The sequence below is a fragment of the Platichthys flesus genome, chromosome 13 (genome assembly GCF_949316205.1).
Source record: "Platichthys flesus chromosome 13, fPlaFle2.1, whole genome shotgun sequence".
Lineage (NCBI taxonomy): Eukaryota > Metazoa > Chordata > Actinopteri > Pleuronectiformes > Pleuronectidae > Platichthys > Platichthys flesus.
The window spans coordinates 12370933-12389215 of NC_084957.1; the positions used below are offsets into that span (position 1 = coordinate 12370933).

An 18283-nucleotide genomic window follows, 5' to 3' on the forward strand; every position below is an offset into this window, starting at 1 on the left:
CTTTTTCTTTCTTTATTTCTTTCTTTCCTTCTGTCTTGCTCATCACACAGGAGTTGTAGTGAAGGCGTGGGAACGAGTTCACTGCACATCAGAGTTCATTCTGCACCAGGAAAAACTCTTCAACTAAACTACAACAAGTCACCAGTTCATGAAACGAGGGCTATAACCACAGTTGTAGGGTTTCCAGTTTACAAGGAGCTTCTCCAAAAGATAAGACGAAGAAGAAGAAGAAGAAGAAGAAGAAGAAGAAGAAGAAGAAGAAGAAGAAGAAGAAGAAGAAGAAGAAGAAGAAGAAGAAGAAGAAGAATATACATTTATAGATGGCTGAATTTTTTTTAGATTCTTTAATTTCAGGTAATTTCAGGTAAAAGGCACTTTGCATGTTGGCTCACTGTCGCATTGTGAACTTTGTCATGACTTATACTGGGAAAAATCAAAATTTATATCCTAACAAAAGGCCTATTGCTGAGATGAATCAAAAAGCTAAAATTGGATTGAATTCAGGAATAGAATTACTCCAGTTGGGAAGCACCAGCGCTCCATTCAAATCAAAATTCAGTTGAACAGAAACCATTCTATACAGTAAGGTCCTATGGTCCCAGGTCTACAATCCTCTGGGACCCATAGTTCTTGAAAACATGCAGGAAAAGGTGCAGCCAGAAACAAGACAATGCAAGATATGCTTGTCTGTACACAAGATATTATACACAGAGACATGTCAGCATTGTGTATCATGAATCAAAAACACCAAACAGCAAATCTGGCATCAATTATTGAAACACAAATTAAAGGATTAAAAACCACTCGACAGAAGAAAATTGCGCAAACTGCAAGTTAGACAACAACCTGAGCTTGGTCAAGTTCAAACTTGATTTTAGGAGATTGTTCCAGCTCGCAGACCTCAATACACTTCTATATATATATATATATATATATATATTACATGCAGCTAAATATGAGGAGCATTATGTAAGAAGGGGGCAGTAATTATTGATAAATATGAACTAGACTAGAAGAGGCTTAAGCAGATGGTGGTCTATTTACCATACGTGGTCATTTATTTTTCAGTTGCCTTAAATCTAATTCCATCTGCATATTTAATTGTGCAAAACATGAAATATTCAACCCGCCCATCTTATTCCAGAGAGTGATATTTTGTTTTGCACTCAATCATCAGAATGTCATAAAAGAAACTGACAGACCTTCACCCATCAAATCAAAGTTGTAAATTAGAGTTTTTTAAACATTCAGAGAGAGAGAGAGAGTTCTTGGGAACAAGTCCAGTCCTCAGGCATTTCCTCTGAAGTTATCTGCCCTCACATTCCATCTGAGACACAGTTATCTGATATGTTTGATATATTTTATGCGGCTTCTCTATAACCACTCACACACATACACAGTTCATGCAGGTTCTTGTTAGTTTACACTGCACATTATGTCTTTCCATTCATTCCTCTGTCTTTATTTGTGTTATGCTGGTCAGAGGTCCAACATTTGGGCGCCATGAGGTTGTGAGTCTGAACACTGTAAATTACAGATCGTCGAGTTTTAAACAACAATTTCCGTCACTTAAACTGAAAGTTAAACTTTCTTAACTCTCTTGAGTGAGGATCAACTTGGGGAAAACAAATTATGGATGAGAAGAGAATTGAAGAGAAGTGTAATTCAGTGTTTTAGGGCTGCATGGATCTATAAGATTACCAAATGTCTCAGCAAACGCTCATCCCCATCTGCAATCGTGCAGACGTGTGTGCACATCAGGTTTGCATGTGTCAGTGTGTTTACACACGTTTCATTTCATGGCTTCCTGGATCCTCTCCTAGCAACTGTGGGTCTAAAGAGCTGTACTGTACATACACTCCAGGGAGCAACATGGCACACAGCAACCAAGCCCCAGTAACCCTTTAAACAACGTCCAATGAACGAGACAAACCAAATGGAAACAGGTTCCCATGAAGATATCTGGTCTGAGGAGCCAGTGGAATCTTTGAGATGATGTTTGAGATACAACGTGGAGCACAGAACTAGTGCTCCACCTGGACCTGAAATACTCTGTATATGATGTTTAAATACTGCCATACTGCCATCTCTCAGGTTTTTCTGTACACATATCAGGGTTTAAAAATGTTCAGGGTATAAACATGTCAATGTTTATATGCATTGACATGTTATAGATAAACATATTAAAACCTGCTTGCTTTGTCATCTGTACATGTTCTAAAGAAAGAGAATTTTACCCACGTGTGATTTAGTTGTTATGTTGTTACTGTGTTTTATGACCTGCTAGCTTGAGCGAAGCAGGAACAAAGGTGTTGCGGTAAAGTCGTGCTGCCGTGCTGGTTGACATTTCCACACATTGTTGTGTGTTGGTTTGCTGTTGCTGCTGTGACTTGGTGGTATGCAGCGTTACAGGAATGTGTGTTTTGGTGTTGTGCATGCCCCAGCCTGAGCTCAGCCTCGCATCTCTGCTATTGACATAAGTCATGAGCGGGCAAGAGTGAGGGTTGAGGGCTGGACTGGGCACATGCAGCTTGTGTAAACATGCTTTTAAATGGAAATTATTGTTTGAGGACATAATCCTAGTTTAAGGCTTGCTTATTAAAAATCCAGAGTTAGTAAGTGGACTTTCAGTTAAGGTATTTTTCTAAAACCTTAACTATTATTTCTAGGTGTGGGGCAGTGTACTCATGAAGCAGACGACAAAAATACCTGCTAAAAAACCCTAAATGTTTTAGGCTTTTCTCTTTGAACCCCATCATTTTCTGGGTTGATTACCTTGTACAAAGAAGATGCTGCCATCTAGTGCCCGATATAAGCACACGCTGTGAAATACTGGTTTACAAAAATTGATTAAGATTAAGATTAAGATTAAGAAAATGTGATAAACACCAGGAGCAGTTGAAAACTGTCTGGGGCCCCAGTCCCATTACTAACTGCCGGAAATGAAACAAAATATAGCAAACCAATAAATGGGAATACAAATTAATAATTTAAGTAGTTATGTATACATTATTACATCCATGATATATGGTATAGAATATGGTGATATATTATATTATATTATATATATTATATATATTTTTTATACAGTACACAACAATAAAATGTAACATAAGATTCTGTAATTTTATTGTTTGTCATTTTAATTTCAGTGAAACATTGCTAATAATTTTGTAATTGATGCAGATTGTCAAAAATCTGTAGTCAAACTTTCTTATACTGGGGTAACCCTAACCCTAAAAGGCAAAATTCTACTTGGGAAGGGTCTTATCTGTTAACAGTGGAAACTAACCTCTAGTCCTCACATGGTCCATGAATGATTCTCTCAATCATAACAGTGTGTCTGTTGTTTGCTCCTTGACTCTGCAGTCTTTTCTCATTGGCTAAGTAACGATGGGAAAATAAACTTCTTAACCGCAACAAAAAAGTATGTGAACAGACAGAGTGCACAGGCGGCTTTGTGAAGCTGCACCACAGAGTCTCTATACTTCTGTCGCCGTTGCCCCGGCAACTGAGGGAGGCCAATGACCTTTTCATTATGTGGCCTCTTGTTACAAAGCATCAATTTCTCAAGGCCATTATAGAGCGGCTCCCAATTTGATAGGCGACAAGCCAAACTGTCCCTATTCAATGGAGGCAGTTGCTGTCGGCCATTTAATTATAGACACTGCAGACATGATGTGCACTCGTTGCGTGCTTACGTTCATTCCTACAGAGCCACCGTGGTCATCGTGATAAGAAGAGGCGACTCTCAGTGTTACCACAGAGCACCTTGTCTGAGCTTTGCAACACTAAATCCTGCAGAGAAGTCCCTCATTGTGCAGATTGGACACAGTTTATAGACGGTTGCCTGCAATACTTGTCTCTGTGGCCATTGTTTTCACACATGCACCATCACATATCCAATTTCATTAGCCTTCCTTGGATGACAATTACACAATACTCTTTCATTTCACCCACTAACCGAAGCCCTTGCTCATTTTCACTTGTTTGAAGTGTCATCTGAAAGTGTAATAAATCTTAGTGCCATAATTATGCCTCTGAATATGATATTTTCACAGGATCACAGAGAACAATATTTTTTTTATATTTGGACAAATTCCATTTCAAAGCCAGGTTTTTAAGATCAGTGAGCTGTGTGGGCGAGAAAGTTTTATCTGGTGACAGAAGCGCTGCAAAGGCATTGGCTGGTACGAGCTGCTGCAGTGTGTGGGCTGTGTTGCCCGTGTTTGAGATGAACTGTTAAAAAAATCACTGTTATTGTTTTATAACTTATGTTGCTTAAAGGGGAGAGAGTTCTACATCAAAACGAGATATTCTTGCTCACAAATAAAAGATTTTCGAGCATTTAGTCTGTCCTCACTCATACAGTGCAGATGTCATAATAGCACGATACAGTTTGTAAATAGGCCATTGAGTTAAATTAACAGCTCTGTGTAAGAGTTAAGAACATGTCAGTATAACCTTAATGGAAGCATTGGCAGCTGCGTGTATATTGTAGGAAAATTATCTCTCTACAAAAAGATATACAATACTCTGTCTGCAGTAGGGACCTTACAATGACAATGCTCCATCACAACACTCTTCACTACTTTACATCTGGTCCCCCCCCCCCCCCCCTAACTCATTTAGATGCTGCTGATGCCGGACAGGTGAGCAGCAGAGACCATTTGCCAGCCTAGCTGGAGTGAGAGAGTGAGTATTTGGAGGCAGATGAAGTGGTCCAGCCCCCTCCTCCCCCTCCTCCTCCTCCTCCTCCTCCTCCGCAGAAGCAACAGCAGCTGCAGCAGCAGGAGGATCGCAAGATGGTAGCAGCGCACACTTCTTCACATTCGTCGGAATCTACTGAGTGGATTATTTGTCTGGACAAAAGGTAATTCATTCAAATGTGATGTCAGTGTCTTTTTTTCTCCAAATAATTGAATTCAACAGAATGAGGGGGGATTTTTCAGCAGATTCTGGGCGTCGTGCTTCAAAAGCTGAATGAAAACATTGCTGTCGACTCTGTAGTTTTGATTTCCCAGTGGGATTGAGACTCACAGATTGAATCAGGGGGATCATGAATGCCACAGGTGTGAGGTTATACTTGTATATGATGAGTTCATTTGTTTGTCATTACCTTACTGCTGTCTGAGGGTTTAAAGCAAAATTAGTTTGCACAAACTGTAGCTCCGGGGGCAATAATCACAGCATTAACACAACAGAGTTTCGAGTAGGTGTTTGGTGTGCTTTTAAAAGTTAATTTGCACTGACTACATTCATATTTGACTCTAATATGCACATCCAGCTGTTTTACTTACTAAATTATAATCGTGATTATTGCTAATATCCAGATTTATAAACCAAAAGACATTCTAATTTGTACCCAGCCGTCTACATGCACAGTGTAAATTACTAAATAGTGTTATTCTGGGTGTAGAAATTTAAACAATATACTTCAACACATTTCCCTTATAGTCTCTGGATAATGTCCAAACACTAAGCTGCCATTTATTTGCTACTGGTGTTTAAAAGTTCAATACAGCATTGAGCAGCCCGGCAGCCTCTGTGGACACTGTCTCTGGGGTGTTTGATTATTGGAGGTGGTGAAAATAAATAGATTGCAGTGCAGTATAGATTTGAATGTTTCATAAGAATTATAAGCCTGTAGATGCCTCATTATTATCATCATGGAATATGCTTTGTTTATTCACAAATCAGCCTCAGACTTAATTCAGGCTCAAATCACTGTGGAAATCTTGACCTGAAAAAAAAAAACAAAAAAACTGCTGTATGCACACCTGTCCTGCTTAAATCCAGGAAGTGCTTTAGTGGTGTGACCTCATTTTGATGATAATAGCTTTGAACACCTTACAGATCTATGATTCCTCGTCCCTTTGCAAACCACTGATAGATGTGTCACACAGCTGCAATGTGAATATCTGCAATTTACAGCAAATAACTGCAATGTGTGTCGCTGTATACATGATATAATGAGGTTTTACACTTTACACTAAAAACGGGTGGCTGGCCCCAGCTCAGATAAGACACATGGGATGAAAGGGGGAGAACGAGAGGCGCATCACAAACAGAGGTTCAAAGTACATCATCTATAAACAGCCATGTGACGCTGTGTGCCAGACGTGTTTACACAGTCATATCCTCTGGTTAGTTATAGGCCTCTGGTTTTCCAGCAGATCTCCTGGTTGCTCCACCCGTGGGCTTCACCTTATCATTCTGTCGCAATTAAATGCTGCAGGTCACTCGCTGAACCTAATTGCACTTCTACAGAAGATAACACAACAAAAATACATTTTGTTAAAGAACTTAGCAGATGCAGAAAAAAAAAGAAAACTCCAAATCTCAAAATTGGACTTTCACTTAGTTAGATCTTATTTAGTTTGTTGTGTTTATGTTTCATAGATACTGAACAAGCTGATCATGCCGAACACATTCTGTATCAGCTCTTTCTTTGAAGGTGTGTTATTGTGTTGTTGACTTGTTTCCAAGCAGACATCTTGGCTTCATGTCTGAAACTCTGGCTCCCACACATCTCTCTGTTGTGCCTTGTTGTGCTCACTCTGCCACAGTACACTATGTAGAAATGGGAGAGTAGATTTGTCCCTTTCCTGCACAAACAGGGCTGGGAGTAGACGAGGGGATCGCCCGTGTTACATGTGGCTGCAGGTGTGATCACACGTCTTATCAGGAAGTGCAGAGAATGGAGATAATGTGACTCTGCTGTCAGGTAACAGGTTGCCAGGGAATACATGAAGAAAGAGTCTTTTGCTTGGTACAATTAAACACTTTTATTGTACCACGACAGAGCGGAAAAAATATTGGCACGATAAATCGTTTTTTTGGAGAGCCGGAAAAGTGTTGCAGCACTGAAGCAAATTTCTTTCCCCTTTCTGAATTATTGATACAGTTATATTTCACTGTTTAAAGGGAGAAGGTGGAGTCAGAGGTGTTTGTATGCTATAGAAGAACCACCCACATGCTACACCAGAGCATGTATTTTTCACAAAACGTTGTAACTGCCTGTTAACCCGCATCTGCACCAAGATGTAATGGTTCTTCTAAGGCCCCGGCCCCATCCCTCATTCAAGTTGGCTGGAAATCAGTTTTTCTAGTTTTTGCTTAACTCTGCTAACAAACAAACCAACAAACAGACACAGTTGAAAACATAACCTTCTTTTGTTGACATAATTATGATTGGGAAACTGTGATTTTTCTGAAAGCTCTTATATTTTTAACTATATTGACTGACTTTGCACATGCCTCATATCAGCCTGGCACATTCAATGTAATTAAACCAAACTTTAATTGACATGTAATTGTCAAAGCACATGACTTTAATCCTCACACAAACAATCCCGTGGTCATGCAGCACACATTGTGTTGGTCCAGGCTGCTTGCTGCTACTGTGCAAGTGTAAGGCTGAGTTACATCATTGAGGTGAAAATGAAAGTGACAAAAAGACTGCTGTGCAAGAATTGACTGGTGTCTCATCCCTCCTACGGAGCTAGAGATGAAGTTACGCTGCTTGGGCTGCAGCCTATTTAGGCGCGTCATGGACATTTACTTGAGCGGTTACCTTCAAATGACCATTTCCCCCTCATCTCTCCAGACCAGCAGAGCGCTCTGGAGAAGATGTCGACATCATCCTTGCACGTCTGAAAAATGCAAAGGCCTTCGAGAGATTCCACACCAGGTTGCTGCAGCAGATCTGTCTGTGTGGATTCTACGAGTGCTTGGAGAAAGGCATCACGCGTATGTTCCGGTCACGAGCTCTGAAACAACGAAATAGGTCATTTTAAAAAAAAAAGGTTGATTTATTCAAACTATGCTGCGTTTTTTCAGTGTATCGCCAAGGAGACATCGGCACCAGCTGGTACGCCGTCCTCTCTGGTTCGCTGGACGTCAAAGTCTCTGAGACATCACGTCACCAGGTATGACTGATATGATTACACAAGCATGACAGCCCAGTTTGAACTGAAATGTGGGATATCGAGGTAGAAACGGGCGTGTTTCATCTGTCAGGCCTATTAGCATGACACATGCAGCATATCAGGAGTCCTCCCTTCTTTTTTAAACTATTTTCTGTTAAATAATCACTTTGTGTGCCTTTCCTCCACATTATAACATCTCCGTGCATCTCTCGGGGGAAGATTAGTTATTTCATCAGTTAAGCCACACTTGAAATTCATCACACATGCAAAATAATTCACACCCAGGCTTGTTTGGAGTGTACATGGGCTGTAAAGAACGTTTAACACTTTAGTTTGAATATTTTTGAATACCATGCAGCTTATTGCACCTCAGTTTGTCTGGATGCTGATTGGAGTAATATCTGTGCAGATTGGATTCCATGCGTCTGTCCACCACAAGTGCTCAGGTGATTGCCTCTAACCCTTTGAGAGTAGAGCACTGTTCCTCAAGTGTAAAGCACAAAGCATTTACTTGAGAAGAATGAGGACATTACATTTGCATAGTTCCTGTCTGGCTGCATGTGGTCCTGTAATGAAGCAATGGCCCATGCAGGGAACTCACTCGGTTCTCTGTTACAGGATGCTGTTACCATATGCACACTGGGGACCGGCACGGCGTTCGGAGAGTCGGTCCTGGATAACACCCCCCGACATGCCACCATAGTGACACGGGAAATCAGCGAGCTCCTGCGTATTGAACGGAGGGAGTTCAGGTCTCTGTGGCAGGTGAGCACCTCTGGTTGCTTCATCTTTGGATTCGTCCGACTGCAGGAAATCTCTGTCCACGCTGCAGATGGTGACAAATATATATAAGAGATTCACACTCTTTTCACTGTTCCTTCAGAAGACAAAGACCACACACGTTACATAAAGTAAACACATTTCATTAAACTGAAGATTTATTTTCTGGATTTATACTAGCCAGGCCATGTGACTCTGACTGGCGAGTGACACAAAAAAAAACACACAGTACACCAGGGTTTAGGTAACAAAAGTCAAAATCTATATTCACATCAGGCTTCAGGGTCATACACAATGAGTTAGACCGAATTAAGCTGGCAAAAATTATTCTAGTCGCCTGTCTGATTCTGCTCTGGTTGGAGAGTCGAGCTGAGCTCAAGCCAAACCGTAGGTGGTGTCCAACTGTTTGTGTGGATGAGTGGACGGAGGACTCTGAATTTATTATTTGGCCCGCTGCATGAATAATGTGAGCTGTCCACTTATTATACTGTAACCTTCTGCTCCCAAGTTTGTGTGTGGGCTTGGATATTGGTTTTATTGGGCTGGAGAAGGTTCGCCCCTTGTGACCACTAGATGGAAGTACAGCTCTGAGGAGAAGCTGTCACTCTGGTCCGGACTCTTTCAGTAAACTCTTCCAACTCAAGTAATGAGGATAATAAACCGTATTTATGTAGCACTTTTCTTAACAAAGTTACAATGTACTCAACAGAGAGAATAAATATAGAAAGAGGGGAATTAATCTAATTCACACAAAAAATAATCAATGCATTTAATAAAGGCTTTGTGATAAAAAGTATAAAACTACTAAATTCTAATTTCCCTCTAGCTATTTATTATTTAAAAAATTCAAAAACAATGTGAACATGTAACGCGATGAATTGTCGTGGAGAAGAATGTACAGATATTGGCCAATATATGTGTTGGATTAAAAGTGAAAAGTTCATGAAAATAAATACGTAGGTAAAGTACAGATACATGAAAAATGAAGTTAGGTACAATAACGAAGTCAATGTACTTTATTTCATTCCACCACTGATGACCAGTGTACGTCAGATCCATTATATTCATGCAACTAGAAGTCTATCTTGCTGTGTCGGGACAAACATGAAACTTAACATAATACATATTTTGATTTAATGTGACATGTTTGTGGGGAAGTAGAAGATTTATCAAAGTAGGTTGTTTTTCCTGAGTCTCTCACCTCTGCCTCTCCGGGGGCTGTTGGCTGGAGGGCTTCCCGCTGAGTCGAGGCTCTTCTTCTCCCTCCCAAGCCCCCTCCTCTGTAATGGGCTGGTTTCCTGAGAGACACAGCCCATTTCCTCTGGGACTGAAGGGCACAAGCGGGTTAAATTAGGACCCGTATGTCTCTGTCAGGGCAGTGGTCAGCTGTGTCTGCATGTGTGTTCAGGATCACTTGGAGATACTGCTGACCCACACTCACTTCACCTCTGCCCCGAGGCCACCTCTTCTCTCAGGTTTGTTCCAGATGAGATTCTATGGCCTCTGACTCCGGTGCATCAGATTGTTGTATGTTGTCTCCTCCGATCTGTGTGGGTTTGGTTGTTATATAATACTATGAATTTGATGTGTTTTGTTCAGTCTTGTTTTTCAAAAACAATATTGGATAGCAAAATTCATGTCACGTGACCTCTTTTCCAACTCAACTGCATCACACTCTACAGGAGAGTCATTTTTCTGGAGGTGTCTCCACTGACTCGTGTGGTGTTCCCCGCTACCTTTTTCTTATTGGTTCTTCACTTGGATTTCTGGATTTAATTGGATTTCTGGTTTCCACTGTGCAGAATCATAAACAACCCTATAGGAGCTAGTTATGAGCATCCTCTTCATGCTCAAAGCAGAGTGCTTTTACATGTCTGGAGTGGACATGCAATGTTTCCTCTTTAAAACATGTGCAACTCCAATTGTTGATCCAGTTCAGGTTGATTTGCATTTGTCCAAATGATATATTTATTGTATTTCCTGATGTATGTTAGTCCAGAAAAAACCCTACAACAGTTTACAGCATTAACATCGATCCTCTGTTGTTAAATGGGCAGATTTTGTTTTGTTTCACAAGTCGGCAAAACTGTGACTGAAGGGCTGTCGAGTCAAAATGCCCACGATCAGCCTGTTGAGTGAAAATCGTTACACTTGCTTGTTTTGCCAAATGCCAGCAGTGTTTATTTGGTCCTCTCAGTTTTGCTGCAATGCAGAAAGGCTGGTGTATGTTTTTCATTGTTGCCAGTGGCTTCACACTGCAGACTGTCTCGTGCCAGTTCTCCTGTAGTACAAACTGTCTCCAACTTCCGTCCCTGCACGGGAGTATCACTGGCTGCTTAAAGATCGAGTTCCGCTCCCTCACTCAGGTTTAATTTAATCTGAATGGCATTTTGCGATGCATGAAAATAATCAGCTGCCTGAGGAAAGTAAGCCCTGAAAACCTGGGTGAACAAAGGAAATGTTCTTTGTTGCCATGCAGCTGGAGGGAGATTGTAAAGGGACTATTTCAAGGGAAATGCACAACAGGGATTGATTGCTGTGCTCAAAGCCAGAGGAAACAAACGTACACACCTCCTCCTCCTCCTCCTCCTCCTCCTCCTCCTCCTCCTCCTCCTCCTCATCCTACTCCTCATCCTACTCCTCATCCTACTCCTCCTTCCACACAGATCTGTCCTCCCTTAGGCCGAGCACTTTTCCAAAAACGATGCCAGAGTGAGCACACCAATGCCCCAATGGATCAAATTTTGTATTCATGTCTCTCCATGTCAATTATTCAGTGTATATCTCCCTCCTGTGTTTACTTCTTCTCCTTAGGCTAATATGAGGATATGGATATATCATTTTTTTGTGCTGTAGATGCAACAAATGCATTTTATTGAAAGTTTTTCCTTTTTCCTAATTTGTTCTAATATTTTCTGCATGTGTGACTCTGACAAGTGCACACGAGGGGACTCTCCATGCATGAGTGGTCCATGGACATCAGTCATGCATGCAAGTTTGATATTTTCTTGTGCTGCTGACGGCTACAACCACTACGATCAGGGCTCTCATGCTGCTGCGCACGTGACAGAAGCTAGATCCTGTCACTGGGAACAAGTGACTGTGTGCTTGTTTGTTTAACCCAGCAGATATGGGCCAAGCTGAACATGCACACACACACACACACACACACACACACACACACACACACACACACACACAGTCACAGTTGCCTGATCATCAATTCGCTCCTCACTGTGTTTCCTGCTTCCGACAGCCACTGTGATTGAAACATCACAAGTGTAATTTGTTTTTTTTAGGTCGTAAGGCGGCTCGGTTACTATCACAGCAGTGTGCATGCGGCCAGGACAGGAAGCTTTGTTATTGTGCAATGAATTACACATCACGGGAGGACTGTTGAATGCGTTGAATGCCGCCATGTTACAAATGGGTGTATACTGCATGTGTGTTTGTGCTCGGAGCGTGTCTGCCGAGTGCAAAGCTGAGAGCACGGCAGGGTGTTCGGTGGGTCACCAGCATCAGTCCATCTAGAAGTGGCCTGCTGGGCAGCCAGTGTAGAAAGCTGACGAACAGAAAGTGGCAGGGGCGCAGCGTGCCCTCTGGTGTCTCAGGATTGTGGCGGAGGGGGGCTGGAAAAAAAACACGAGACCACATGAGTTGTCTGGCTGTTCAACATCCATGTACCGAGCCCCATCCAGAGCCTGAGTGTGTGCAGCGGATGAAAAGGCCTGGCGTGTGAACTGGAAATTGTGCAATATAAAATACCTAGAAAACTCCATTCCCTCTGTTTTTTATGATCCAACAACTTTTCCTCTAGCGCCACCATGAGGCTGATGGTTGTGGGTCAGAGTCCAATTTCTCAAAATTTAATTTGTGGGTGGCAGGAGGAGAAGATAATGAAGATGGAATATGTTCTCTCTGCAGTGCCTCCTTTTCCCATTGTCCCTCATAAAATATAATGTACGAGAGTTTGAAATTGGTGCCTGTTCAATATAAACCCTTGTTCCATGAAATACAAGACGACTAATGACAAAACCTAAAAAAAAAAAAAAAGAGGAATAAAAATCCATCTCATGGTTTTCCTAAAATCACAGAGGCTAATCAGTTTAAGTGTGTTCCGTCAGTCGGAACTATAAAGTGACAGAGTCTGATATGACACTGATTCAGCTGAGCTGTTGTTGTTTCTGGTACTTCTCTCTGTTTCTTAGTTAGATTTCTTGAGGTTGGAGGAAATGTCAACAAGAAACTATATTTACCTCTACCAACGAGGTCGTGATTTTAATTTGGTAATTAGACAAAAACTACTGTGGATCACCACTAAACTTGGTGAAAGAATGCAGGATGAGTCAGGGAAGAAGAGACTTAACTTTTGTGCGGATCCAGCAATTTCGTATTACTTTCTTTTTGGACACTTTCACCAAAATCCCATAATTCATGGATCTTGATGAAAAAAAAAGGCATATTTAGGGGAGTGTGTGAAATTTGGTGCGGCTTTTATGAATTTAAGGAAACGGTTGGACCTTGGCGTAGGAATGAACTCTACTGAGTTCTATTGCAGTTTGACAGAAAGGCATCACCATAGGGTCGTAACAATTTTTCTTTAGTTACAACAATTGTTCTCTTGCAAATCTGCCATTCATCAATAGAGACACAGTAATATCCCTTTGAGAAATGCTTGATTTGGTAACTTTCTTCGCTCCGGGAGTTGAAGGCAGCTGTCCTGTGTCTTTGATAAGTAACAAGGTCAAAGATACCATCTGGTCTCTGTACTTAAGAGGAAGAGGCTCAGCGATAGGAGCAGGAGTCTGGAGGATGCTGTCTGTACATCCGTTTGTACATTACAGGGTTAGACTTCAGAAAAACTTTGGAGTCTAGAAAGGACATGATTCTAAAAGTTTAACTTAATGATGATGGGTTGTGATGAAGGTATTGGTACTTTATTTTGACATCTCTGCTGCCTTCACATCCCGAGTGAAGGGCCTGGCTCGACTTGCATCGCAGGGATTGATTGCTGTGCTCAAAATGAATGAATGACTACTCTATTGCTGGTGTAGCGTATAGTGAAGTGGAGAGAGAGAGAGAGAGAGAGAGAGAGAGAAAGAGAGAGAGAGAGAGAGAGAGAGAGAGAGAGAGAGAGAGAGAGAGAGAATGCTCCTGTGCACTCACTGACTGGAGTTGAGTAGTCACCCTAGCAACTGCTGCTCAGAAGCAGTCGGCGGCTGACTGTCTCTCTGCTCCTCTGACACAGTGTGCTGTGCTCGCTCAGTGACTGTGGTGACAGGGCTGCTGGACCATGTGTGACCACGCTGCATATGACCCACGACCAGTGTGACACTCTGGGACTCTCAGAAGTGGATTTACATGCTCGGAGTGTTTGTTAATGCCTGGATGAAGAGGGTGTGGAGGATCTTCCAGTCGTAAACAACAACAATAGGCTGCATGTGGACGCTGCTCTTTGGGTAATCTTTCTCAAACTTTTTGAACAGAGCAATGCTTTTTATCATGAGGAGTACTGTGTACGATTTTGGGGCAAGTACAAATGTGCAGGATTAGAGTTCCTGCTGAATTTTTCTTGCTTATGTTGCAAAATTTCCTGAAAAGTCGGAATTTGCATTAAAATTTGCTAAATGTATTGCATTTCTACTTACAATTAAAAAATGTTGAATTTATGTCGGAACTGTTCCTGTTTGAGGAAATCAAATATTTATGAAGTACAGTGACACTCTAGGGACAGTTCTCCCCCCACTTGCTTCAAGAAGTGTTTCTGCAAGAGTTCAGAATATTCACTGGATGCCTGGAGAACAGTTTGCACTTATGTAATCTCGGGGTGAATTATTTAAAATACAAGAGTGCATTCATGCACGTTGATGCTCACAATGCCATAATGTGCTCAGGCATGTACGAGCAAGGAGGAGCATGAACTGAACATTTACCGAAGTGACTTAGTTAATATCTTCACCGATCTGACTTTATGACGGAGATAAGACTTGACTTATCTGTGGACTCATACACATAATCACCCGAAGCATAGCAGCAATGTGGAGCACACAGAGATAGGACTGTATGCTCAACAGTTTGTCACTTAATATTTACAGTGTTTGTGATGTTTTTATTCACAGGATGCGTGAGTTAACATGACACAGTGATTCTACAGGACATGCGAGAGCTCTGCTGCTGCCCTGAACAGTGAAGATAGTGTGTGAGAGCAAATAAACACAACCGAACTTCACTGGGGTGAAACAGAATGGGCTCATAAATTATTGCAGGCATTTCCATATGTTGTCTTTATGTTTGTAGCATTATTTCATGTAAAACGCTGTGTGGTGAATGAATGCAGAATCAAATCAGAAATGTCTGGGTACTCTACATACACCCGTCAATTTGTCAAGTAAATCAAAAAATGTTGTCCTTCGTGTACCTTGTTGCTTGTAATTAGTCAGTTCAGTATTAATATTTCTATCTATCTCTATACTTTTTACTTTTTTTGTGGAATCATGAGTGACTGTTCATCGATATAAAGTCAAAGACACAAGAAAGGCAAGAATCAAACGTGATTTTTTGGGCGGCTGTGGATCAGGAGGTCGAGCAGGTCGTCCCCTGACCAACAGTTTGATTAATGGTAATGGTTTTGGTTTTGTATTTATATAGCGCTTTTCTAGTCTTGATGACCACTCACAGCGTTTTACAGTACAGTTTTACATTCACCCATTCACACACACATTCATACAGTGCATCTATTCGCAGCACTTTTGATATTCTATGGGGGGGCCATTCAGGGTTCAGCATCTTGCCCAAGGACACTTCGGCATGCAGATGGGTCAGACTGGGGATCGAGCTGCCGACCTTCAGGTTGGAGGTCGACCACTCTACCCCTCAGCCAAGGCCACTCTAATATCAATAGAGAAATTAACATAGCTGCATTGAATGGATGTGTGTGTGAATGGGTGAATGGCAGAACTGTACTTTGTCATAATTCAACATAATCTTTCAAATCTACAAAAGGCCCTTTGTTTGTCAACACCTTTTCTGCAGTTAAAGAAAAGCCCCTTGTTAAAGATGTGTATCTGCCGTCTGCTAGATGATGGCTTTGAAGTCAGGTCGATATTTGTCAAGGGCCCTTTAAGCTCCTCATAGATATAATAGATGTTGTAATTTCACTTCATCGGTCTAATTCCCGAAGTGTTTGAATCAGCTGCTCAGAGCGAATCAATTTAAAGCCTCACATCATAATCTTGCAATGTGATGGAATCAGTTCATAATAACAGCACAATAGATTCAGGTGACTGAATCGACGTGATCACTGTCTCTGGGTCACAGATCGGGATTATTTGACTCAGTAGAACAGCCCTCAAGGCCCATCTCATCCTTGCTTTACACACGTATGTGTTCAGAAACCTAAGCACCACTAATACAACTGTGGATTTTATGCACAGAGATGTGTGTGAGTCCCAGTAGAGCTTGTTTCTGATTATTGTGCGTCCATTTGTCAGGAAATGCTGATCTGCTTCAGCAACTTAGTGAATCCTAAAATCCCCTAGAAAGTGATTTACTGCTCTGCTGTCCCTCCACAACTGGAGATAATGGATGATAAGGAAACCTCTGCCACTGTTATGGCTATAAATGATGGACTGTAGGGAAGTAGCTGCACAAATCTCACCCAGCGGATGTTTTACTGTGACATAAAGCGTTGTTGTGCATATTTGAATTTGCATTTCTGGGTGACAAAGCAAGCGCGTTTGACTTTAGACGTCTTTCTCAACAAGGCTTAAAAACCTAATCAAGATGTCAACAGGGCTTTTACCCATCATTATAAGATTCCATCATTTTACAGTACACTCACAGTATTTATCTCTCTAGTTGTTGTGTGAACTGATTTAATGCTCTAATAATCATGTGGAGTTAAAATGATAAAGGCCAATGTGTGATTCATTCAAAGGAATAGTTTCACATTTTGGGAAATTGGCTTGTTTGACTTATGCAACAATAATGTGCGAGAGTGGGAACAATCTTTTCATATAACTGTGTGCAAGTTTCAGCCAGAAAGCATAAATACCAAAATATTGTACTATCCATTTATCTATAAAGCAATATTCTTCTGGGTTTCAGGTACCCAACAACTCCCAATACAATTAAGAGGAAGTAATAAAAAGAATCCTAAGTGCCAGCTTTAAATCTCACTAACACAAAGTAGTAATCTAAACCTGAGGACTGTGGGAGTTCACCTTTTGGTACATCACAAAATTGCAGTAACTCAAGTTTTATTGTGCATTTTGCACGGAAGATAGTAAAAATTAGATAAAACATAATATAGATGTTTAGCTGCAAAACAAGAAATGCAAAGTGTTTCACAGAGCTCAACTAAAAAACGAGTATATTTACAAAGAAAAGCTGCATCAATATCAAAACTGTTAATCTTTAAAACAACAAATAGGGTAAATAACAACAAGGAAGGTGGTATCACCGTCGAACAGTATTAATCTGATATGATGCCGGATGCTCATTAATTTTTCCAATTAACTTTCAAAGGGAAGAATTATTATAATCTGTAAAGTTTAGAAATATTTGCTTAAAAATAACTTTTAATGATTCATCAATTACCTATTGATTTTCTGTCTGACTCATCAGTTAATTAACTAATTGTTTTTGACAGAGACGATATATCTATAATAATAAGATAAAAATACTCCGATACTCTGATACAAGCGGAGGGTTAACCGAAGTGACAGAGGGGGGGGGGGGGGGGGGGGGGGGGGTGAAACAGTCGCTTATAGAAACAGGTGTATTATGTGTTTTAAGAGTCAGAGACATTATTACTGACAAAACAGAGACTGAGTGCTTTGAACACACCTGACAATGGTTCTAATCCTCCTCTAAAACAGCAGCAGCAGCGTCTGCAGTGGACTCAGCTCCTCAGGGAGAACAGCTTTATCAGTTCAGACGGGACGAGTTCATTTGTTTCTGTGCAGCTCAGTTTAAGTGCTCCTCCCTAATCCTGAATCCTTCAATTGTTGACAAAGATTAGCTTAGTGAAGTGACTCTCAAAGCTTCACTGCATTGACTTTGAAGGATTAATTAATCTGATAATTACGTTCATAATCTGAGAATGGGGTTGACTACAGCTGTTTTGAAACCTCACTGAAACATTTCCAGGCTCGTCTTGATTGAGGGGTAAAAGCTGTGCTCCCCAGAAGAGTCTCTAAAGCGATTAACTGACCTCAGAGGGTGGAATTGAATTTAAAACCCTGGCATCTGAGAACACATTACCATCCAGGAGCAAACGGCAGGAGAGTTCTAGCTTTCACTCAGTCTCCTCTGACCAGGAGATAGGAGGCCACAGAGAACTGGTCGCTCACTAAGTGGTCCTCTATCTGCTTCTTATTGACCGAGAACACAGCCTCTGTGGCACATAATCATTTTTCAGTCGTCTTTGACTTTTTAAATTATGATTCATGAATGATTCGGTTATTTGTGAAAATAACGGAAAAACCTCTGGATCAGTTTGTGTCTCCAAAATATCTTCTTTGAGTCATGGACCACCCTTAAAAAAAATCTGATATATTGGTAAAATAGTT

General features: G+C 41.1%; 1 protein-coding gene across 1 annotated transcript in view; it reads left to right on the forward strand.

Moving 5' to 3' along the window:
• The first annotated feature begins 4805 nt into the window (after positions 1–4805).
• rapgef4a (Rap guanine nucleotide exchange factor 4a) overlaps positions 4806–18283 on the forward strand; it is a 30330-nt gene continuing 16852 nt past the window's right edge. The window contains exons 1-4 of the mRNA XM_062402424.1: positions 4806–4873; positions 7610–7752; positions 7843–7931; positions 8550–8696. Of these exons, the coding sequence (XP_062258408.1) occupies positions 4806–4873; positions 7610–7752; positions 7843–7931; positions 8550–8696 (447 nt within the window). The remainder of the gene's footprint in view (positions 4874–7609; positions 7753–7842; positions 7932–8549; positions 8697–18283) is intronic.